The 23,856-nt window shown below is 45.7% G+C and overlaps 1 protein-coding gene across 1 annotated transcript; it reads right to left on the bottom strand.

The window, feature by feature from the left end:
* Positions 1 to 14,749: 14,749 nt before the first annotated feature.
* On the bottom strand, positions 14,750 to 16,909 carry LOC119565678 (alpha-defensin 26-like). Its single transcript, XM_037893452.2, has 2 exons — positions 16,703 to 16,909; positions 14,750 to 14,900 (listed from the first exon to the last, which is right to left on the bottom strand). Exons 1-2 carry the CDS (start codon positions 16,854 to 16,856, stop codon positions 14,770 to 14,772), a joined length of 285 nt encoding a protein of 94 aa, XP_037749380.1. The 5' UTR covers positions 16,857 to 16,909; the 3' UTR covers positions 14,750 to 14,769.
* Positions 16,910 to 23,856: the final 6,947 nt, after the last annotated feature.

Here is a 23,856-nt window from a genome sequence, read left to right as displayed (position 1 = left end):
CCAGAAACCGAGTTTCGCTCCGAACTGATTGTGCCGTCATTCAGAATAGCATAGTGTGTGCTCTTCTGGGCTCCATTGGACCTCGTGGGCTTGGTTTAATAAGATGAACAATAATTGGTTGAACCATAATCATAATCACAATCACATGAGCCATAATTGGGCTAGTTAGATTGAGGCAACTATACATATTTGCTTACACAGAACAGACGAGATAACTAATTCTGGAAAAAAATAGACTGGCCCTGTTTCCCCGCTGCAATACACTAGTTCTGTACTGGTGGATCTTCTTTGGGCCAATTCCTCACCTGGGGTTAATCGATTTAGCTCCCTTAACATCTACAGAACTATGGGGATTCACACTGGCTGAGAAGCTGGCTCCTTGATTTCAGTGGAGTTACGCCGAGCTAAAACGGAAGCAACATGGGAGACAATCAGGTCCAATTTCTCTTGGAAAGGGATTCAAAGTATAAAAGACCTCGCTTATTATTTCTGTTTTGAGCAATACCAACTGCGATATCAGAGAAACAATCGTTAAGTCTGCAACAGATGTTATCTTCATTTATTGGGGAAACGAAGACACCCTGACTTAGGGTTTCAGATCTGTACACACCTCCACTGGGCATCAGACTTAATACCTCATAGAGATGAACGGGCCAGTTCACCCCTCTCACAGCTATTGCTTCAGGTCACACCAGCAGAGGTGGGTCAGCACATTTTGAAAAATGGCGTCCTCTGTGCGATGCGAGGATGATTCAGGACAAAACCACGTCCAGTAGCAGACAGACGCCTGTCCAAAAAGAGGACTGTACAGCTTAAGAGCAGACAAATCACCTGCTGATGTGCATCCTGAAGGGGTCTCTTCTTTGCCTTATAGGTATACCCCGCAAAGTTCATTGGCTGTGGCTTGTTTTCATATTTTTTTTACCCTTTGTGCTCCCTTCCTGCCAATTTTACATGTCTTTATTAACATCTGACTTTTTATGTAAATGGGCACCGATTGTGTTAACTTCGGAAGCTTGATTTACCACCCAACAGAGTGAGATGAATAAACATCTCTTCTCTGAGAGGAAACCTGTTTGTCACCTCTGCTGGTGACTAATTCCATCATAGGTTTCAGAGTGGTAGCCGTGTTAGCCTGTATCAGCAAAAACAGCGAGGAGTCCTTGTGGCACCTGAGAGACTAACAAATGTATTTGGGCATAAGCTTTCGTGGGCTAAAACCCACTTCATCAGATGCATGGAGTGAAAAATACAGGAGGCAGGTATATATATTACAGCACATGAAAAGATGGGAGTTGCTTTACCAAGTGGGGGGTCAGCACCAGAATCAGGATATTCCTGTAACCCCCATGCTAGCTGGCAATAAGGGATTCTTGGGTCACACTCACCCCACCTCTAAACTGAACTCAGGCCTCCACTCACGTCTTTCCATCCTCTAGCTTCTTCCTCTGTCCCGCCCATCTCCTCGGCTCTTCTTCCATCCCCCCACTGCCCCTGCCCGCAAATTCATTCCCTGCCCCCCGCGCCTCTCTCCCAGCAAACTGAACTTGTAGCTTTGCACCTTCCTGCTCTTGGCACATCAATCACTTGCTGCTTCCCCATTCAGCAAATTGATGCTCCTACATTTGCTCCTACATCACGCTGCAGCTTATCTGCAGGCTCTTTTTGGTATAAAGGTGAGTGTATGATATCCCAGAAATACCCTTCCTTCCCCACCCTCCTGGCAGAAGCCAGTTGCAGGATGGGATCCATCATGTGCTAGGCACGCCCCTCTCTAGATATGCCTAGAGTCAATCCTGCAGCCTCTGTGAGGCTGTCAGGGCCAAATCCAGCCCTTGGGACACGGACAGAGAGGGCAGAGGGGAGGGCAGGCAGCTTTCAGTCACCTTCGCACTTCCCTTATTCTGAGCTCATAAGTAGCCAGTTTGGCCCATAGGGCAGTTTAGAGCAGCCCAAGGAGCTTAGTCAACATGTTCCCACTCCCCCATGGGTCATTCCAGCGGCCAGTAACAGCGAAGGCATGGGGATGTCCCAACCATACCTCCTGTGATAAATGAAGGGGTGAGGGGTAGCTCCCTTTGATGGACACCCAGCCAGCCCTTTAGCTAGCTATTAAGTCCCTCTTGGTGGCTGTTCTCTGTTTGCTTTACCTGTAAAGGATTAAAAAGTCCCCTAGGTAAAGGAAAGGGAGTGGGCACCTGACCAAAAGAGCCAATGGGAAGGCTAGAACTTTTTAAAATGGGGACAAAACTTCCCCTTTGGGTATGTCTGTTGTTGTTCTCCAGAGAGCGGAGACACAGAGCAGCAATGCTATAAGCAGCTTTAAAACCAAGTATGAAAAAGCATCAATTCATACCTCAAACCTACTTATCTGAAACCCTAAATATGGAAGTAAATCAGGGAATGTCTAGGAAGAGGCAATTAGGGTTATTTCTTTTATTTCTTACTGGCTTGTGGACTCCGCTGTGCTAACCCCAGATGCTTTTGTTTTGCATGGAACTTTTAAGTTGAACCTCAAGAGAGCTATCTTGATGTTTAATTTTTGTAAGTAGGTTTTTTAAATCTAGCAAAAGTCTAAGTTCCAGATGTATTTTATTTCTTTTTGGTTTTAATAAAATGTACCTTTTTTAAGAACGGGATTGGATTTTTTGTGTCCCTAAGAGGGTTGTGCGTATTTTTTTTAATTAGCTGGTGGCAAGAGCTGATTTCTTTGTTTTCCTTTTTCAGCTCTTCCCTGGAGTGGGGGTGATAGGGCTTGAAGGTACCCCACAGGAAGGAATTCCCAAGTGCACCTTCCTGGGTTCTAAAAGGGGTGGGATGCGTTTGGGTGATGGTCGCATCTACCCATCCAAGGTCAGAGAGAAGCTGTAACCTTGGGAGTTTAATACAAGCCTGGAGTGGCCAGTGTGAATTTTTAAAATCCTTGCGGGCCCCCACCTCCTGCACTCGGAGTGCCAGAGTGGGGAATCAGCCTTGACGCCTCCCCTCTCCAGGGAACACCCCCTCCTCCTCCCACGTGATATCTCATCTGCACCTAGGGTGAGCAGATCACAAGAATAAAATATCAGGACACATAGGGGGGAGGCTCACAGCCCTCACTGGAGCCTTGGGGGAGGGGTATGCACAGCCCAAGGAAGCTGCAGTTTGGGGAACATAGCCCTGGCCAGAAACCATGGGTTGGGGTCACACTGCCCCGGCTCTGGCCCCTGCTGCAAGCCACGGGTCAGTCGTGGGTGCACGGCCCCAGCTCTGGCTCCCGCCACAAGCCATGGGTCGGTTGGGGGCGCATGGCCCTGGCTCCGGCCCCTGCTGCAAGGGGGAGTCTCAGGGCTGCAGCAGGGAGTTGGGGTGTGGGAGCGGGTTCGGGGTGCTGACTCCGGGAGGGAGTTTGGGTGCAGAAGGGGGCTCAGGGCTGAGACTTGTGGTGCAGGCTCCGGGCAGCACTTACCACAGGTGATTCCCCAGAAGTGGCGACATCTCCCTCTGGTCCTAGGCAGAGGCGTGGCAGGGCAGGTCTGCACGCTGCCTCGCCCACAGGCACTGTCCCCGCAGCTCCTATTGGCAGTGGTTCCCAGCCAATGGGAGCTGCGGAGCAGGCGCTCATGGCAGGGGCAGCATGCAGAGCCCCCCTGGCCATCCCTTCACCTAGGAGCCAGAGGGAGATGTTGCCACTTCTGGGGAGCTACACAGAGCCAGGTAGGGAGCCTGCCAGCCCCGCACCAACCGGACACCTGGCAACCCTACAATATCGGGACAAATGGCGTTCCGATCGTACATCGGTCGGAACACGGGACAAAGAATTAAATGTCAGGACAGTCCTGATTTTATTGGGCTGTCTGGTCACCCTATCTGCACTCAGGGCTTCTGCTGGCTGGACTGACTCTATGCTTGGCAGGGACTCATGCCATATCAGCAAAACTCTCTAGTGGAGCTCATCCATAATTGTGTTCTGGTTCCTTCAGGCTGCAATGCTGGGGAAAAGGTTCTTTGGGGTAAGGATGAATCAGACCCCTGTTGTCCATCAGGAGAGCAGGTGGGGAAGAGCCAGCATGGCTCATTCTTCTTTCAGTTCCAGCCTGCTTTCCTCACCCAGCAGTTTTAGTTTTGTATCTACTGGAACAGAGATGGGTCAATCCACAGGTGACCATGTGTGACTGGTGCAAAGCTTCCTGGTCACAGTGGTTGACTATTACAGACGAGACGTGGTTCACATCAGGGTACCATGCAGCATATTGGGGGTTGGATAAATGTGTCCAGATTCCATGCGTCCTCATCATATTGAGAGTATATAAATATTTTGTGAGTGGAGAATGGCTTTTGCTATATTCTTTAGGAGATGAAGTTATAAGTTATATATACTATCTAGCTTGTTATTATACATGACTGGGAGGCAATGGATACCTTAGTTGAAAGGCAACAAGGAGTGTTATGTAGTTTGAACCCGAGAGAAAAAGTTATGAAATATTCATTGGAGGAAGGAGACTGGAACCTGAAGCTCCCAGGTGAGCACCCTAAGCACCAGACTAGAAAGCCGTTTGTTTTCTCATTCTCTCTCAGGCCTAATGACTATTCAAGGATTTTATACAAAGTAGAAAGGCTTCAAGAGAAGAAATAACTCCCAAGAAATAGCCTATAAGGCAAATGGGGAGGATATTGTTCCTCAGTAAGGTTTCAAACTTGGCTTCCACATCCCACACAGGTGATCTAAGCACTGGTCTAGCATGTATAAGGGAATGGGCATCAAGACCTTCCCCAGTGTTTTGTGATACTAGCCCTTGAAAAATGCCGAGGAACAAAATGTTTTCTTCAATCTGAAATGGCCTTTTTCTTGCTTCTTTCAAGCTGCCAAAACGTTCAGCATTTTCAGATTCAGTTCCACCCAAAATGATATTTTATTTTTATTTCTCAGAACTAATCAATCAGTTATTCGTCCAGATTTACATCTGACGATCATCCATGCCTAATGGCTTGTATGGTAGAGCAAATGGACCAGGCCAATATTAACATAAATGCTTAGCTGGAATGATGCAACTCTGTGACAGAATGCACCCCTGCATTCCCACCCTGCGGACTACCATAATAATCTTTGTGCAATCCTTTTTGGGTGGGTGCTGGAGCCCCGAAGCACCCGCAGAGTCTGCGCCTATGCCTTGAACAAGACAATGCCAGGATGACAGGGTGATGGATAGAGATGTTTTGATCAAACTAACACATACAAGGTAAAGGGCAGTAACTAATCACGTCACTGGGGCGATACATAATCTGTTTGTTTGTGTCAGTGTATAAAAGAGGGGTCGCAGAGCGGGTCTCTTTGTCCGGCCAAGGTGGGAACAGAAAGTCCCGCTGTTCTCTGCGCCGGTCCATTGCCACAGGCATGCCTGTCTCAGTATCCCTGTAGAGTCGATGGAATGCTACTTCCGTGATATGTCAGGAATGAACCTGGCCGAGTGCCTTCGCTACTGAACGGAGTCTGTGGTCGTATTGGGCAGTTTGATTGAAGTCTGCTGTTCGGGCTGTCGGGCCCGAGTCAGTGCAGCACACAGAGAGGTACCTTGCAGCTAACAACCGACAACAGTAGCTACACTGCTTTTTTTCGTGCATGAGATCAATCAAAACTATATGTGTACAGACAGCTGGAAATTACATCTCCAGCTCTTGTGTGGACGTACCCGCAGACATCCAACAACTAAACATAAAAGGGGCAAATGATATACAATTCTCTTGTCTTATACTTAGATTGTCAACTCTTTGAGGCATGGACTGTCTTTTTATTCTGCCTTTGCACAGCACCCAGCACAAGGGGGCCCTGGGGCTCCTAGGTACTCTGATAATCATAGTAATAATAATAATATCCTTAAGTGTAGGAATGAGCAACTCAGGAACACCTGAGGAGTGCAAGACATCACAATCAGTGACCTTCAGTCACCAGCTCTCTTAGGCACTGAGAGAATTTTGAGGAAGGTCAAAGGAGAATGAGTTCAGGGGAGGACCTAAGACTCAGGAATTCTGCCGCGGTTTTAACAAAACTCCTGACTGTCCAAACCTACGGAGTCAGATCATGGTCAGGATTTATTGGTGACTTGTGGGAATTTTAGACAGTAGCTTTCCCCTTTTTAAGCTTAAAGACCTTGTATGTTGTGAAGGCTATTTAAAAAGAAATCCCTGTGATGTAACACTGAAGGATAATAATATAATAATAAAAACAGCACACACACTGATATCACTGCAAATGATTTACATTGGAACTAGGAATTACAACTCTTTGACTACTACAAACTACTTTCTGGATTCTGGATTTCTTCAGGTCTCATGCTGTGGCATCTTTAAAACCTTTTCCTGCAGCAAGACACCCCTCTGAAACACGACCCAATTGTTCTCTCCCTCCGGGAGCATCTGATTCGGCAAACACCCAGTTTCATTGCACAAAATATTGGTGCTTCTTGAGGCATCAGATCTGAAAAAAGGAAAGATTATCAACACTAATTTACTCACAATAAAAAAAAATCGGCACACAGACAGGAAGTCCTATTTCAGGTAAACAGTCATGATGTAAATTGCCCCAGCTATTCAGTTAATAGCATGGATATGCGAACATGTAAATATAGTGGCCATTTTTTTCTATCAGTTGTGCCAGGGGGATCCCCAGTGATATCAGTGAAGTATCCCTTTAAATAGTTTGTGAACCTTCTAGTGGAGCTCATTGTCGTCTGCGCTTTAGAAGCTGCCAGCAGTCAGCCAGAGCACCAGTACGTATGTGGCTAGGCCTCACATGTTTGTGTGTATCTAGAAGACATGACTAGATGGGACCCCATTGTGCCCTGTGGTTTCTTCATATTGTTTTCTTGTGTGAAGAGCACAAGACTTACAAATAATGATGATGTGGCAGCCGGAGGTCCCAATCAGGACTGAGACCCCATTGCAGTAGACACAGGTACAAACAGAATAAGAGACATTTTTCTGCAGAGCTTAGAGTCTAAACAGACAAGACACAACAAGTATCCTGAATTCAAACTGGAATAGATGCAGAGAACAGCTACTAGGATGGTCAGGGGAATGGAGGATCTATCTTAGGAGTGGAGACTGGAGGAACATGGCTAGTTTAGCCTGGCAAGATGAAGGCTGAGGGGGGAATATGATTACCCTCGATAAACAACTCAGGGAGTAAACGCCAGGGAGGGAGAAGAGCTATTTAAAATAAGGGACAGTGCTGGCACAAGAACCAATGGGTATGAATAAATGGCCATGAATAAATTAGTCTGGAAATTAAAAGAAGCTTTCTCACCATTACAGAAAGGAGTTTCTGGAACAGCCTTCCCATAGGAGTCATGGGGGCAAACCACTTAAGTAACTTGGTAAATGTATTAACAGGATTATATGATGGGGTTGCTTGCAATAGCAGGGAACCAGACTTGATGACCTGGCACGTTTTTCAATTTGCCACAGAATCACCATGTTGGTTACAGGGCATAGCTCCTTGCCCCACCCAGAACATGGAGCCTCTGGGGATTTTCTTAAGCTGAAAGAGTTATCTATCTACTCAAGCCTGTCTATCAAGATCATTAATAGTCAAAAATATGTTCAGATAGGATGTTTTTTGTGGGTGAGTGCACTCTGTCTCAGTGTTGAATCAGTGATAACCAAATAACCAAGTCTCTTTGTCTTCTAGCTAGTTTGCTAGCTACATACCTCATACAATAATGTTTCAGTAGTTATAACAGCCTTTTATTTTTAATTTTGAGCTGTTCTTCCAGTGAGAGACTCCCAGGAGTCTAGCTAGCATCTACTAGCCAGTGAGAGATTAATTCTTCGTGTCTTTGCATGTGACCATTTCCATGAGGAAGGCACAGGAGGATTTGCCAAAGGACCATTCAGCAATAAAAATTCCACAACTGGTCATGTTTGGTCACAAGTCACATCTGAGATGCTTTAATAATTGGACATGTCCCCCATATATGCATGAAGCCTTTGCCCAGGGATGAGCATCTCTCTTCCATTAATACATTACATTCATATCTATTCTATTCATCTCTTACCTGGAGATGAGATTTCAGCAGCCTCATCCTGGGCTTCGGCTTCTACTGCGTCTGGAGCTTGGGCCTCAGCCTCATTCTTTGTCTCAGCCACGGCCTCACTCTGGGTCTGGAAGACCAGGAAGACAACAGCAAAGAGAAGGAAAAGGATCTTCATGGCGAAACTTTGGCAAGAATCTCAATGTACCTGCAGAGATGAGCAAAGCAAAGACAGAGTGAGGTTCTTTAGTTGAAAGGAGATGGAGAGTCCCTGTATTTATAATGAGTCACCAATCTGAGGGAAAGATAGTCCAGGAGATAGTCCTTTCGGGTTGGGTTCTGGGGCTATTAAACTGCTCCAAGCTCCCTTTGATGTCGTTTGATCTGATGGCTGTCCCCTGAGCAGCACGTCCTTTCTTTTGACTCTGGATTTAGCTCTGTCAATAGCCCTCACAGCTCCCCATCTGTTTCATTATTAAATTGCAGGTGTACAGATGTCACATCTGAGGGAGCCGTCCTCTCCTTCAGTTTCAGGAGAAAGAAAAATATTTTTCATTTCTTCCTCTTCTGAAAATGGAAAATACAGGCCCAGATTCTGAGAATTGCGTCGCAGGAAGTACAGGACAGCTGGCATAGCCTGGGTTGGGAATGGCAAAAGCGACATGCAGGGAGGGCATTGTGAATTCTGGCTTGGCTGAGGACTTGCTTGGACCCTGGAGAAACTCAGTGAAGCTCCCTGGGCTCTACTAAGTTACATGACCCTTGCACGGCTGTCTATGGCCACTCTGCCTCCCAGAATAACTAGAACGCAGAGCCAACAGACTATGCCTCTTCCCTAAGTCAATATGCACATTCCTGCCCCTCTGTTGTGGCACGAAGATAGGGGCTGTGAAGGAGTCAACGTAGGTCCAGCTGCAATTCCAAATGGTCACCAAGGGACTCTTTCTGTGCCAGTGGAATTCCTTAGGGGGACACGGCACCCCTTTAACCCACTGGAGCAGTGTAAGGGGCTGAAACAGGGGGACAGAATCGGCTCACAGCTTGCGCCATCTTCACAAGCAGGCTGAGCGCTTTAGGGACAATCTGTGGCCTTGTCTGGGCTGAAATCCTGGCCGCCTTCAGACATCAGGGGCCTTTAACCTTCTGCTTGTTATTCTCTTCTTGGACCCCCTGGCAGCTCACGTGAGATGTACACAGGGATAGGGTGCTAAAAAACTGATATCAGAGTGTCTGTGAAAGAATTCAGTGCCCTAGGAACTGCCATATACAGTGAACTATTGTGGACAATAGAAGGAATTATTCGGGATGGTTGAAAACTTTCAAACAAAACCTTTTCCTATCAGACACTGGAGTTTGTCTCAATTCAAATTTTCCTCAAAAATAGATTGATTTCTGTGGAAAGTTCCAGTGCCAAATATAAAATAATAACAGGTTCTTTTTGGTTGAATGGGACTGTTTGTGCCTGCCTGTGACTTCACAGTGCATCATGGGAGTTGTATTTCTGGGTTCCTTCCTGCTCCCATTCCTCCCTATGGGCCCTGCTCCCTGCGTGGATTGCTATATAGAATATCCGATATGCCTTGGAGAGGTAGAATGATCCCATTGACTTGGACTCAGAGACAGGAGTAGAGCTTGGCAAATCATTCATTTTTTGGTTCAGTGACTGGTCTAATAAATCAAGAAAAAAAATGGTTCAGGACAAACCACATCTGGATTTTTTTTGTAAATCAAAGAAATCCTTTTTGGGTCTATTCCAGAACAGGAATTTGAGCCTGGATCTCTCACATACCAGGTGAGTGCCACAACCACTGGGCAAAAGGGTAGAGAGCAGCAGCAGAGCCAGCACTTCCTCCTGCTCCAGCTGTCTTGTGAAAGGCCCGAACTATTCATGTCAAATAAGTACATTTTTCATCACATAGACTATTCATCCAAAAAGTTTTGCTTGGCGCTTGTCAGTAATCCTGGGTTCTGTTCTAAGTTCTCCCACTGACCTGGCATGTTACCTTGAAGAAGTCACTTCACCTCCCTGTGCCTCTGTTTTCAATCCCACACTTTCTCTGTTTAGCCTGTGAACCCTTTGCAGTGGGGACAGTCTCCTGCTATGTCTTTTCACAGTGCCTCGTACAATGGGTACTGCTATTGGCTGTGGCCTCTAAGCACTACCGTCATACAAATAATAATAATAATAATAATTAATAATAATATGATATCAATAGTCTTGGAAGAATCTGATTTTTCTCAGTAAATCCGAGTAAACCACAATTCCGCCGTACAAACACAAACCCATGGAACATATGCTAATCGATAATAATAAGGCTTGGAAAGATTAGATTATTTTCCCTGTTTATGGGTAAAAGTGGATTTCAGTGTTCATAGTCAAATTCACCAAAAAGGATTTCCATTAAGAATAATTAGGCTTGGAAAGATTAGATTTTTATTGGTAAATGTCGGTAAATGTTGCTTTCCCTGTCCACGTACGAACCGACGAAACAATATTTCCATCATTTCCATCAAAAATTACAATATTACAAAATTACAATCAATATTTCCAATATTTCCATCAAAAATTACACAGAGGCAAAGTAAGAAAAATGTTTCCTGAAAAATTCTTAGTTTGATTTGAGATTCAAAAAGTGTGTGCTGTTCTTAAAATATTGTCTGACACTCCCTGCCCCACACACACACTTTATTTCCTGCAATTGTGAAAATTTAAATAGATAAAAACTATTAGAGAGGTTTAAAACCCATCATTTTGCTCAACTGTGAAAATGTAAATTGATAAAGTTTGAAAAAAAAGATTAACAATAAAAATTGATATTATTCATTGAAAGTATAAACAATTAAAAATAGAAATTCAGCCAAGCCTACACATAAATGACTCAAGCTATGGGACTTGGACTGGTATAATAATACCTAGCACTTGATAACACTTGTTATCAACCTGAGAGACTTGGGAAGTGAGGACGTCATCAGGAGTAACATGGAAGGAAAACAGCCCAAGGAAAGACCGTCGTATAATGCTGTTATTGTGGGTTATCTACTCCTGGATGAGAAGAGATCATTGTCTTTGTTCCTGCTCTGAAGGTGAAGGCTACCTCGGATGATGCTGTACAGCGTCTGCCCCGCTGAGTAAACACTGAAACAGGTGGTGAGCAGGAGGGATATTCCCCAGCAAATCCCGAATGAACTGAAAGGCTACAGCTCTCGGGGCAGGGCCAGCAGATCACAGTAACATCAAAGGAAGACTGGAGCCATTTCATGCTTTTATTCACCTGCCAATACAATGGGCCAGAATTTAATACAAGCCTGGAGTGGCCAGTATGAATTTTTAAAATCCTTGCGGGCCCCCACCTCCTGCACTCGGAGTGCCAGAGTGGGGAATCAGCCTTGACGCCTCTCCTCTCCAGGGAACACCCCCTCCTCCTCCCGCGTGATATCTCATCTGCACCTAGGGTGAGCAGATCACAAGAATAAAATATCAGGACACATAGAGGGGAGCCACAGGCTCACAGCAATCACTGGAGCCTTGCGGGAGGGGTATGCACAGCCCTAGGAAGCTGCGGTTTGGGGCACATGGCCCTGGCCAGAAACCACGTATTGGGGTCACACTGCCCCGGCTCTGGCTCCTGCTGCAAGCCACGGATCAGTCGTGGGTGCACGGCCCCAGCTCTGGCTCCCGCCACAAGCCGTGGGTCGGTTGGAGGCTCATGGACCCTGGCTCTGGCCCCTGCTGCAAGGGGGAGTCTCAGGGCTGCAGCAGGGGGTTGGGGTGTGGGAGCGGGTTCGGGGTGCTGACTCCGGGAGGGAGTTTGGGTGCAGGAGGGGGCTCAGGGCTGAGACTTGGGGTGCAGGCTCCAGGCAGCACTTACCACAGGTTGTTCCCCAGAAGTGGCAACATCTCCCTCTGGTCCAGGCCAGAGGCGTGGCAAGGCAGCTCTGCACGCTGCCTCGCCCACATCACTGTCCCCGCAGCTCCTATTGGCGGTGGTTCCCAGCCAATGGGAGCTGCGGAGCAGGCGCTCATGGCAGGGGCAGCATGCAGAGCCCCCCTGGCCATCCCTTCACCTAGGAGCCAGAGGGAGATGTTGCTACTTCTGGGGAGCTACACAGAGCCAGGTAGGGAGCCTGCCAGCCCCGCACCAACCGGACACCTGGCAACCCTACAATATCGGGACAAATGGCGTCCCAATTGTACATCGGTCGGAACACGGGACAAAGAATTAAATGTCGGGACAGTCCTGATTTTATTGGGCTGTCTGGTCACCCTAGCTGTACTCAGGGCTTCTGCAGAGGATGGCACAAAGCTGGCTGGGCTGACTCCATGCTTGGCAGGGACTCACGCCATATCAGCAAAACTCTCTAGTGGAGCTCATCCATAATTGTGTTCTGGTTCCTTCAGGCTGCAATGCTGGGGAAAAGATTCTTTGGGGTAGGGATGAATCAGACCCCTGTTTTCCATCAGGAGAGCAGGTGGGGAAGAGCCAGCATGGCTCATTCTCCTTTCAGTTCCAGCCTGCTTTCCTCACCCAGCAGTTTTAGTTTTGTATCTACTGGAACAGAGATGGGTCAATCCACAGGTGACCATGTGTGACTGGTGCAAAGCTTCCTGGTCACAGTGGTTGACTATTACAGACGAGATGTGGTTCACATCAGGGTACCATGCAGCATATTGGGGGTTGGATAAATGTGTCCAGATTCCATGCGTCCTCATCATATTGAGAGTATATAAATATTTTGTGAGTGGAGAATGGCTTTTGCTATATTCTTTAGAAGATGAAGTTATAAGTTATATATACTATCTAGCTTGTTATTATACATGACTGGGAGGCAATGGATACCTTAGTTGAAAGGCAACAAGGAGTGTTATGTAGTTTGAACCCGAGAGAAAAAGTTATGAAATATTCATTGGAGGAAGGAGACTGGAACCTGAAGCTCCCAGGTGAGCACCCTAAGCACCAGACTAGAAAGCCGTTTGTTTTCTCATTCTCTCTCAGGCCTAATGACTATTCAAGGATTTTATACAAAGTAGAAAGGCTTCAGGAGAAGAGATAGCTCCCAAGAAATAGCCTATAAGGCAGGTGGGGAGGATATTGTTCCTCAGTAAGGTTTCAAACTTGGCTTCCACATCCCACACAGGTGATCTAAGCACTGGTCTAGCATGTATAAGGGAATGGGCATCAAGACCTTCCCCAGTGTTTTGTGATACTAGCCCTTGAAAAATGCCGAGGAACAAAATGTTTTCTTCAATCTGAAATGGCCTTTTTCTTGCTTCTTTCAAGTTGCCAAAACATTCAGCATTTTCAGATTCAGTTCCACCCAAAATGATATTTTATTTTTATTTCTCAGAACTAATCAATCAGTTATTCGTCCAGATTTACATCTGACGATCATCCATGCCTAATGGCCTGTATGGTAGAGCAAATGGACCAGGCTAATATTAACATAAATGCTTAGCTGGAATGATGTAACTCTGTGACAGAATGCACCCCTGCATTCCCACCCTGCGGACTACCATAATAATCTTTGTGCAATCCTTTTTGGGTGGGTGCTGGAGCCCTGAAGCACCCGCAGAGTCTGCGCCTATGCCTTGAACAAGACAATGCCAGGATGACAGGGTGATGGATAGAGATGTTTTGATCAAACTAACACATACAAGGTAAAGGGCAGTAACTAATCAAGTCACTGGGGCGATACATAATCTGTTTGTTTGTGTCAGTGTATAAAAGAGGGGTCGCAGAGCGGGTCTCTTTGTCCGGCCAAGGTGGGAACAGAAAGTCCCGCTGTTCTCTGCGCCGGTCCATTGCCACAGGCATGCCTGTCTCAGTATCCCTGTAGAGCCGATGGAATGCTACTTCCGTGATATGTCAGCAATGAACCTGGCCGAGTGCCTTCGCTACTGAACGGAGTCTGTGGTCGTACTGGGCAGTTTGATTGAAGTCTGCTGTTCGGGCTGTCGGGCCCGAGTCAGTGCAGCACACAGAGAGGTACCTTGCAGCTAACAACCGACAACAGTAGCTACACTGCTTTTTTTCGTGCATGAGATCAATCGAAACTATATGTGTACGGACAGCTGGAAATTACATCTCCAGCTGTTGTGTGGACGTACCCGCAGACATCCAACAACTAAACATAAAAGGGGCAAATGATATACAATTCTCTTGTCTTATACTTAGATTGTCAACTCTTTGAGGCATGGACTGTCTTTTTGTTCTGCCTTTGCACAGCACCCAGCACAAGGGGGCCCTGGGGCTCCTAGGTACTCTGATAATCATAGTAATAATAATAATATCCTTAAGTGTAGGAATGAGCAACTCAGGAACACCTGAGGAGTGCAAGACATCACAATCAGTGACCTTCAGTCACCAGCTCTCTTAGGCACTGAGAGAATTTTGAGGAAGGTCAAAGGAGAATGAGTTCAGGGGAGGACCTAAGACTCAGGAATTCTGCAGCGGTTTTAACAAAACTCCTGACTGTCCAAACCTACGGAGTCAGATCATGGTCAGGATTTATTGGTGACTTGTGGGAATTTTAGACAGTAGCTTTCCCCTTTTTAAGCTTAAAGACCTTGTATGTTGTGAAGGCTATTTAAAAAGAAATCCCTGTGATGTAACCCTGAAGGATAATAATATAATAATAAAAACAGCACACACACTGATATCACTGCAAATGATTTACATTGGAACTAGGAATTACAACTCTTTGACTACTACAAACTACTTTCTGGATTCTGGATTTCTTCAGGTCTCATGCTGTGGCATCTTTAAAACCTTTTCCTGCAGCAAGCCATCCCTCTGGAACACCACCCAATTCTTCTCTCCCTCTGGGAGCATCTGATTCGGCAAACACCCAGTTGCCTTGCACAATGTATTGGTGCTTCTTGAGGCATCAGATCTGAAAAAAGGAAAGATTATCAACTCTAATTTACTCACAATAAAAAAAAAATTGGCACACAGACAGGAAGTCTTATTTCAGGTAAACAGTCATGATGTAAATTGCCCCAGCTATTCAGTTAATAGCATGGATATGTGAACATGTAAATATAGTGGCCATTTTTTTCTATCAGTTGTGCCAGGAGGATCCCCAGTGATATCAGTGAAGTATCCCTTTAAATAGTTTGTGAACCTTTTAGTGGAGCTCATTGTCGTCTGTGCTTTAGAAGCTGCCAGCAGTCAGCCAGAGCACCAGTACGTATGTGGCTAGGCCTCACATGTTTGTGTGTATCTAGAAGACATGACTAGATGGGACCCCATTGTGCCCTGTGGTTTCTTCATATTGTTTTCTTGTGTGAAGATCACAGGACTTACAAATAATGATGATGTAGCAGCCGGAGGTCCCAATCAGGACTGAGACCGCATTGCAGTAGACACAGGTACAAACAGAATAAGAGACATTTTTCTGCAGAGCTTAGAGTCTAAACAGACAAGACACAACAAGTATCCTGAATTCAAACTGGAATAGATGCAGAGAACAGCTACTAGGATGGTCAGGGGAATGGAGGATCTATCTTAGGAGTGGAGACTGGAGGAACATGGCTAGTTTAGCCTGGCAAGATGAAGGCTGAGGGGGGAATATGATTACCCCCGACAAACAACTCAGGGAGTAAACGCCAGGGAGGGAGAAGAGCTATTTAAAATAAGGGACAATGCTGGCACAAGAACCAATGGGTATGAATAAATGGCCATGAATAAATTAGTCTGGAAATTAAAAGAAGCTTTCTCACCATTACAGAAAGGAGCTTCTGGAACAGCCTTCCCATAGGAGTCATGGGGGCAAACCACTTAAGTAACTTGGTAAATGTATTAACAGGATTATATGATGGGGTTGCTTGCAATAGCAGGGAACTAGACTTGATGACCTGGCACGTTTTTCTATTTGCCACAGAATCACCATGTTGGTTACAGGGCATAGCTCCTTGCCCCACCCAGAACATGGAGCCTCTGGGGATTTTCTTAAGCTGAAAGAGTTATCTATCTACTCAAGCCTGTCTATCAAGATCATTAATAGTCAAAAATATGTTCAGATAGGATGTTTTTTGTGGGTGAGTGCACTCTGTTTCAGTGTTGAATCAGTGATAACCAAATAACCAAGTCTCTTTGTCTTCTAGCTAGTTTGCTAGCTACATACCTCATACAATAATGTTTCAGTAGCTATAACAGCCTTTTATTTTTAATTTTGAGCTGTTCTTCCAGTGAGAGACTCCCAGGAGTCTAGCTAGCATCTACTAGCCAGTGAGAGATTAATTCTTCGTGTCTTTGCATGTGACCATTTCCATGAGGAAGGCACAGGAGGATTTGCCAAAGGACCATTCAGCAATAAAAATTCCACAACTGGTCATGTTTGGTCACAAGTCACATCTGAGATGCTTTAATAATTGGACATGTCCCCCATATATGCATGAAGCCTTTGCTTTTGACACAATTTCTCCAGCTGTTCTTCCTGTGAAGTCTCTATATCTGTTTTAATATAGCTAGTGTCAATGGCATTTTAAGCACTTTAGATTGCTGCCTATCCCCAAAATAACTGCATGCCTTCCTTGTTGTCCTACAAACAAAATGGGAGTTGTCTGGGCATCAAGTATAACCTTGTCTTGTATTATCATGTTTAATATTGTATTGGCTCTGGGTATTGCCCAGGGATGAGCATCTCTCTTCCATTAATACATTACATTCATATCTATTCTATTCATCTCTTACCTGGAGATGAGATTTCAGCAGCCTCATCCTGGGCTTCGGCTTCTACTGCGTCTGGAGCTTGGGCCTCAGCCTCATTCTTTGTCTCAGCCACGGCCTCACTCTGGGTCTGGAAGACCAGGAAGACAACAGCAAAGAGAAGGAAAAGGATCTTCATGGCCAAAGTTTGGCAAGAATCTCAATGTACCTGCAGAGATGAGCAAAGCAAAGACAGAGTGAGGTTCTTTAGTTGAAAGGAGATGGAGAGTCCCTGTATTTATAATGAGTCACCAATCTGAGGGAAAGATAGTCCAGGAGATAGTCCTTTCGGGTTGGGTTCTGGGGCTATTAAACTGCTCCAAGCTCCCTTTGATGTCGTTTGATCTGATGGCTGTCCCCTGAGCAGCACGTCCTTTCTTTTGACTCTGGATTTAGCTCTGTCAATAGCCCTCACAGCTCCCCATCTGTTTCATTATTAAATTGCAGGTGTACAGATGTCACATCTGAGGGAGCCGTCCTCTCCTTCAGTTTCAGGAGAAAGAAAAATATTTTTCATTTCCTCCTCTTCTGAAAATGGAAAATACAGGCCCAGATTCTGAGAATTGCGTCGCAGGAAGTACAGGACAGCTGGCATAGCCTGGGTTGGGAATGGCAAAAATGACATTCAGGGAGGGCATTGTGAATTCTGGCTTGGCTGAGGACTTGCTTGGACCCTGGAGAAACTCAGTGAAGCTCCCTGGGCTCTACTAAGTTACATGACCCTTGCATGGCTGTCTATGGCCACTCTGCCTCCCAGAATAACTAGAACGCAGAGCCAACAGACTATGCCTCTTCCCTAAGTCAATATGCACATTCCTGCCCCTCTGTTGTGGCACGAAGATAGGGGCTGTGAAGGAGTCAACGTAGGTCCAGCTGCAATTCCAAATGGTCACCAAGGGACTCTTTCTGTGCCAGTGGAATTCCTTAGGGGGACACGGCACCCCTTTAACCCACTGGAGCAGTGTAAGGGGCTGAAACAGGGGGACAGAATCGGCTCACAGCTTGCGCCATCTTCACAAGCAGGCTGAGTGCTTTAGGGACAATCTGTGGCCTTGTCTGGGCTGAAATCCTGGCCGCCTTCAGACATCAGGGGCCTTTAACCTTCTGCTTGTTATTCTCTTCTTGGACCCCCTGGCAGCTCACGTGAGATGTACACAGGGATAGGGTGCTAAAAAACTGATATCAGAGTGTGCGTGAAAGAATTCAGTGCCCTAGGAACTGCCATATACAGTGAACTATTGTGGACAATAGAAGGAATTATTCGGGATGGTTGAAAACTTTCAAACAAAACCTTTTCCTATCAGACACTGGAGTTTGTCTCAATTCAAATTTTCCTCAAAAATAGATTGATTTCTGTGGAAAGTTCCAGTGCCAAATATAAAATAATAACAGGTTCTTTTTGGTTGAATGGGACTGTTTGTGCCTGCCTGTGACTTCACAGTGCATCATGGGAGTTGTATTTCTGGGTTCCTTCCTGCTCCCATTCCTCCCTATGGGCCCTGCTCCCTGCGTGGATTGCTATATAGAATATCCGATATGCCTTGGAGAGGTAGAATGATCCCATTGACTTGGACTCAGAGACAGGAGTAGAGCTTGGCAAATCATTCATTTTTTGGTTCAGTGACTGGTCTAATAAATCAAGAAAAAAAATGGTTCAGGACAAACCACATCTGGATTTTTTTGGTAAATCAAAGAAATCCTTTTTGGGTCTATTCCAGAACAGGAATTTGAGCCTGGATCTCTCACATACCAGGTGAGTGCCACAACCACTGGGCAAAAGGGTAGAGAGCAGCAGCAGAGCCAGCACTTCCTCCTGCTCCAGCTGTCTTGTGAAAGGCCCAAACTATTCATGTCAAATAAGTACATTTTTCATAACATAGACTATTCATCCAAAAAGTTTTGCTTGGCACTTGTCAGTAATCCTGGGTTCTGTTCTAAGTTCTCCCACTGACCTGGCATGTTACCTTGGAGAAGTCACTTCACCTCCCTGTGCCTCTGTTTTCAATCCCACACTTTCTCTGTTTAGCCTGTAAACCCTTTGCAGTGGGGACAGTCTCCTGCTATGTCTTTTCACAGTGCCTCGTACAATGGGGTACTGTATTGGCTGTGGCCTCTAAGCACTACGGTCATACAAATAATAATAATAATAATAATTAATAATAATATGATATCAATCGTCTTGGAAGGATCTGATTTTTCTCAGTAAATCCGAGTAAACCACAATTCCGCCGTACACACACAAACCCATGGAACATATGTTAATCGATAATAATAAGGCTTGGAAAGATTAGATTATTTTCCCTGTTTATGGGTAAAAGTGGATTTCAGTGTTCATAGTCAAATTCACCAAAAAGGATTTCCATTAAGAATAATTAGGCTTGGAAAGATTAGACTTTTATTGGTAAATGTCGGTAAATGTTGCTTTCCCTGTCCACGTACGAACCGACGAAACAATATTTCCATCATTTCCATCAAAAATTACAATATTACAAAATTACAATCAATATTTCCAATATTTTCATCAAAAATTACACAGAGGCAAAGTAAGAAAAATGTTTCCTGAAAACTCCTTAGTTGGATTTGAGATTCAAAAAGTGTGCGCTGTTCTTAAAATATTGTCTGACACCCTCCACCCACACACACACACTTTATTTCCTGCAATTGTGAAAATTTAAATAGATAAAAACTATTAGAGAAGTTTAAATCCCATCATTTTGCTCAACTGTGAAAATGTAAATTGATAAAGTTTGAAAAAAAAGATTAACAATAAAAATTGATATTATTCATTGAAAGTATAAACAATTAAAAATAGAAATTCAGCCAAGCCTACATATAAATGACTCAAGCTATGGGACTTGGACTGGTATAATAATACCTAGCACTTGATAACACTTGTTATCAACCTGAGAGACTTGGGAAGTGAGGAGGTCATCAGGAGTAACTTGGAAGGAAAAGAGCCCAAGGAAAGGCCTTCGTATAATGCTGTTATTGTGGGTTATCTACTCCTGGATGAGAAGAGATAATTGTCTTTGTTCCTGCTCTGAAAGTGAAGGCTCCCGCAGATGATGCTGTACAGCGTCTGCCCCGCTGAGTAAACACTGAAACAGGTGGTGAGCACGAGGGATATTCCCCAGCAAATCGCGAATGAACTGAAAGGCTACAGCTCTCGGGGCAGGGCCAGCAGATCACAGTAACATCAGAGGAAGACTGGAGCCATTTCATGCTTTTATTCACCTGCCAATACAATGGGCCAGAAGAAACTACTTGGATTATCCAGGCTGGCCCCTGTGCTTCACAAGTGTGTTCACAAAATCATCGAATTATGGAAATTAGGTCATCTAATCCATGTCCCTGAGGCCAATGCAAGCTTGTTTTTAGCAGTCTTCTTGGAACAGGTGCAGAGAAGACGTGTCACCGCTCAGTGCCTAGGTTCCCCAACTGTGAAATGGGGACAATGATATTAACTTCCTTTGTAAAGTCCTTTGAGATCTATGGATGAGAAGTTGTAGATGTAACAACCAGGTGTCATTACAATTAACAAGCTATAAAGCAAACAGTACAGAAAAGGACTTTTGTGCTTAAACTCATATTCACCCTAGGGACCTTGATCTGTTCATACATTTTCAATAATGACAGCCCTTTTCTTCATGCAATACAAAGTGCTGGTTAACACAGATTATAAAACAATGCATTTTTGCACTGTAGTCCCCGCTCCCCTATGTGCACTGGTCTCCCTCCAGGCCTGCAAGATGGAATTGTTAAAAAAACCTGAGGCACTTACCCCAGCCTCATCCAGAAACCGAGTTTCGCTCCGAACTGATTGTGCCGTCATTCAGAATAGCATGGTGTGTGCTCTTCTGGCTCCACTGGACCCCGTGGGCTTGGTTTAATTAGATGAACAATAATTGGTTGAACCATAATCATAATCACAATCACATGAGCCATAATTGGGCTAGTTAGATTGAGGCAACTATACATATTTGCTTACACAGAACAGACGAGATAACTAATTCTGGAAAAAAATAGACTGGCCCTGTTTCCCTGCTGCAATACGCTAGTTCTGTACTGGTGGATCTTCTTTGGGCCAATTACTCAGCTGGGGTTAATGGATTTAGCTCTGTTAACATCTACAGAACTATGGGGATTCACACTGGCTGAGAAGCTGGCTCCTTGATTTCAGTGGAGTTACGCCGAGCTAAAACTGAAGCAACATGGGAGACAATCAGGTCCATTTTCTCTTGGAAAGGGATTCAAAGTATAAAAGACCTCGCTTATTATTTCTGTTTTGAGCAATACCAACTGCGATATCAGAGAAACAATCGTTAAGTCTGCAACAGATGTTATCTTCATTTATTGGGGAAACGAAGAGAACCTGACTTAGGGTTTCAGATCTGTACACACCTCCACTGGGCATCAGACTTAACACCTCACAGAGATGAACAGGCCAGTTCACCCCTCTCACAGCTATTGCTTCAGGTCACACCAGCAGAGGTGGGTCAGCACATTTTGAAAAATGGCGTCCTCTGTGCGATGCGAGGATGATTCAGGACAAAACCACGTCCAGTAGCAGACAGACGCCTGTCCCAAAAGAGGACTGTATAGCTTAAGAGCAGACAAATCACCTGCTGATGTGCATCATGAAGGGGTCTCTTCTTTGCCTTATAGGTATACCCCGCAAAGTTCATTGGCTGTGGCTTGTTTTCATATTTTTTTTACCCTTTGTGCTCCCTTCCTGCCAATTTTACATGTCTTTATTAACATCTGACTTTTTATGTAAATAGGCACCGATTGTGTTAACTTAGGAAGCTTGATTTACCACCCAGCAGAGTGAGATGAATAAACATCTCTTCTCTGAGAGGAAACCTGTTTGTCACCTCTGCTGGTGACTAATTCCATCATAGGTTTCAGAGTGGTAGCCGTGTTAGTCTGTATCAGCAAAAACAGCGAGGAGTCCTTGTGGCACCTGAGAGACTAACAAATGTATTTGGGCATAAGCTTTCGTGGGCTAAAACCCACTTCATCAGATGCATGGAGTGAAAAATACAGGAGGCAGGTATATATATTACAGCACATGAAAAGATGGGAGTTGCTTTACCAAGTGGGGGGTCAGCACCAGAATCAGGATATTCCTGTAACCCCCATGCTAGCTGGCATTAAGGGATTCTTGAAGCCAGTTGCAGGATGGGATCCATCATGTGCTAGGCATGCTCCTCTCTAGATGTGCTTAGAGTCAATCCTGCATCCTCTGTGAGACTGTCAGGGCCAAATCCAGCCCTTGGGACAAGGACAGAGAGGGGAGAGGTGAGGACAGGCAGCTTTCAGTCACCTTCGCACTTCCCTTATTCTGAGCTCATAAGTAGCCAGTTTGGCCCATAGGGCAGTTTAGAGCAGCCCAAGGAGCTTAGTCAACATGTTCCCATTCCCCCATGGGTCATTCCAGCGGCCAGTAACAGCGAAGGCATGGGAATGCCCCAACCATACCTCCTGTGATAAATGAAGGGGTAAGGGGTAACTCCCTTTTATGGACACCCAGCCAGCCCTTTAGCTAGCTATTAAGTCCCTCTTGGTGGCTGTTCTCTGTTTGCTTTACCTGTAAAGGATTAAAAAGTCCCCTAGGTAAAGGAAAGGGAGTGGGCACCTGACCAAAAGAGCCAATGGGAAGGCTAGAACTTTTTAAAATGGGGACAAAACTTCCCCTTTGGGTATGTCTGTTGTTGTTCTCCAGAGAGCGGAGACACAGAGCAGCAATGCTATAAGCAGCTTTAAAACCAAGTATGAAAAAGCATCAATTCATACCTCAAACCTACTTATCTGAAACCCTAAATATGGAAGTAAATCAGGGAATGTCTAGGAAGAGGCAATTAGGGTTATTTCTTTTATTTCTTACTGGCTTGTGGACTCCGCTGTGCTAACCCCAGATGCTTTTGTTTTGCATGGAACCTTTAAGTTGAACCTCAAGAGAGCTATCTTGATGTTTAATTTTTGTAAGTAGGTTTTTTAAATCTAGCAAAAGTCTAAGTTCCAGATGTATTTTATTTCTTTTTGGTTTTAATAAAATGTACCTTTTTTAAGAACGGGATTGGATTTTTTGTGTCCCTAAGAGGGTTGTGCGTATTTTTTTAATTAGCTGGTGGCAAGAGCTGATTTCTTTGTTTTCCTTTTTCTGCTCTTCCCTGGAGGGGGCGTGATAGGGCTTGAAGGTACCCCACAGGAAGGAATTCCCAAGTGCGCCTTCCTGGGTTCCAAAGTGGGGGGAGGTGCGTTTGGGTGGTGGTCGCATCTACCCATCCAAGGTCAAAGAGAAGCTGTAACTTTGGGAGTTTAATACAAGCCTGGAGTGGCCAGTATGAATTTTTAAAATCCTTGCGGGCCCCCACCTCCTGCACTCGGAGTGCCAGAGTGGGGAATCAGCCTTGACGCCTCCCCTCTCCAGGGAACACCCCCTCCTCCTCCCGCGTGATATCTCATCTGCACCTAGGGTGAGCAGATCACAAGAATAAAATATCAGGACACATAGGGGGGAGCCACAGGCTCACAGCCCTCACTGGAGCCTTCGGGGAGGGGTATGCACAGCCCTAGGAAGCTGCGGTTTGGGGCACATGGCCCTGGCCAGAAACCACGTATTGGGGTCACACTGCCCCGGCTCTGGCCCCTGCTGCAAGCCACGGGTCAGTCGTGGGTGCACGGCCCCAGCTCTGGCTCCCGCCACAAGCTGTGGGTCGGTTGGAGGCGCATGGCCCTGGCTCTGGCCCCTGCTGCAAGGGGTGTCTCAGGGCTGCGGCAGGAGGTTGGGGTGTGGGAGCGGGTTTGGGGTGCTGACTCCGGGAGGGAGTTTGGGTGCAGGAGGGGGCTCAGGGCTGAGACTTGGGGTGCAGGCTCCAGGCAGCACTTACCACAGGTGGTTCCCCAGAAGTGGCAACATCTCCCTCTGGTCCTAGCCAGAGGCGTGGCAAGGCAGCTCTGCATGCTGCCTCGCCCACATCACTGTCCCCGCAGCTCCTATTGGCGGTGGTTCCCAGCCAATGGGAGCTGCGGAGCAGGAGCTCATGGCAGGGGAGGCATGCAGAGCCCCCCTGGCCATCCCTTCACCTAGGAGCCAGAGGGAGATGTTGCTACTTCTGGGGAGCTACACAGAGCCA

This window comes from Chelonia mydas, chromosome 3 (assembly GCF_015237465.2).
Source record: "Chelonia mydas isolate rCheMyd1 chromosome 3, rCheMyd1.pri.v2, whole genome shotgun sequence".
Classification (NCBI taxonomy): Eukaryota; Metazoa; Chordata; order Testudines; family Cheloniidae; genus Chelonia; species Chelonia mydas.
The sequence above is the reverse complement of the archived record's forward strand: the minus strand, read 5'-3'. Positions and strand labels throughout refer to the sequence as shown.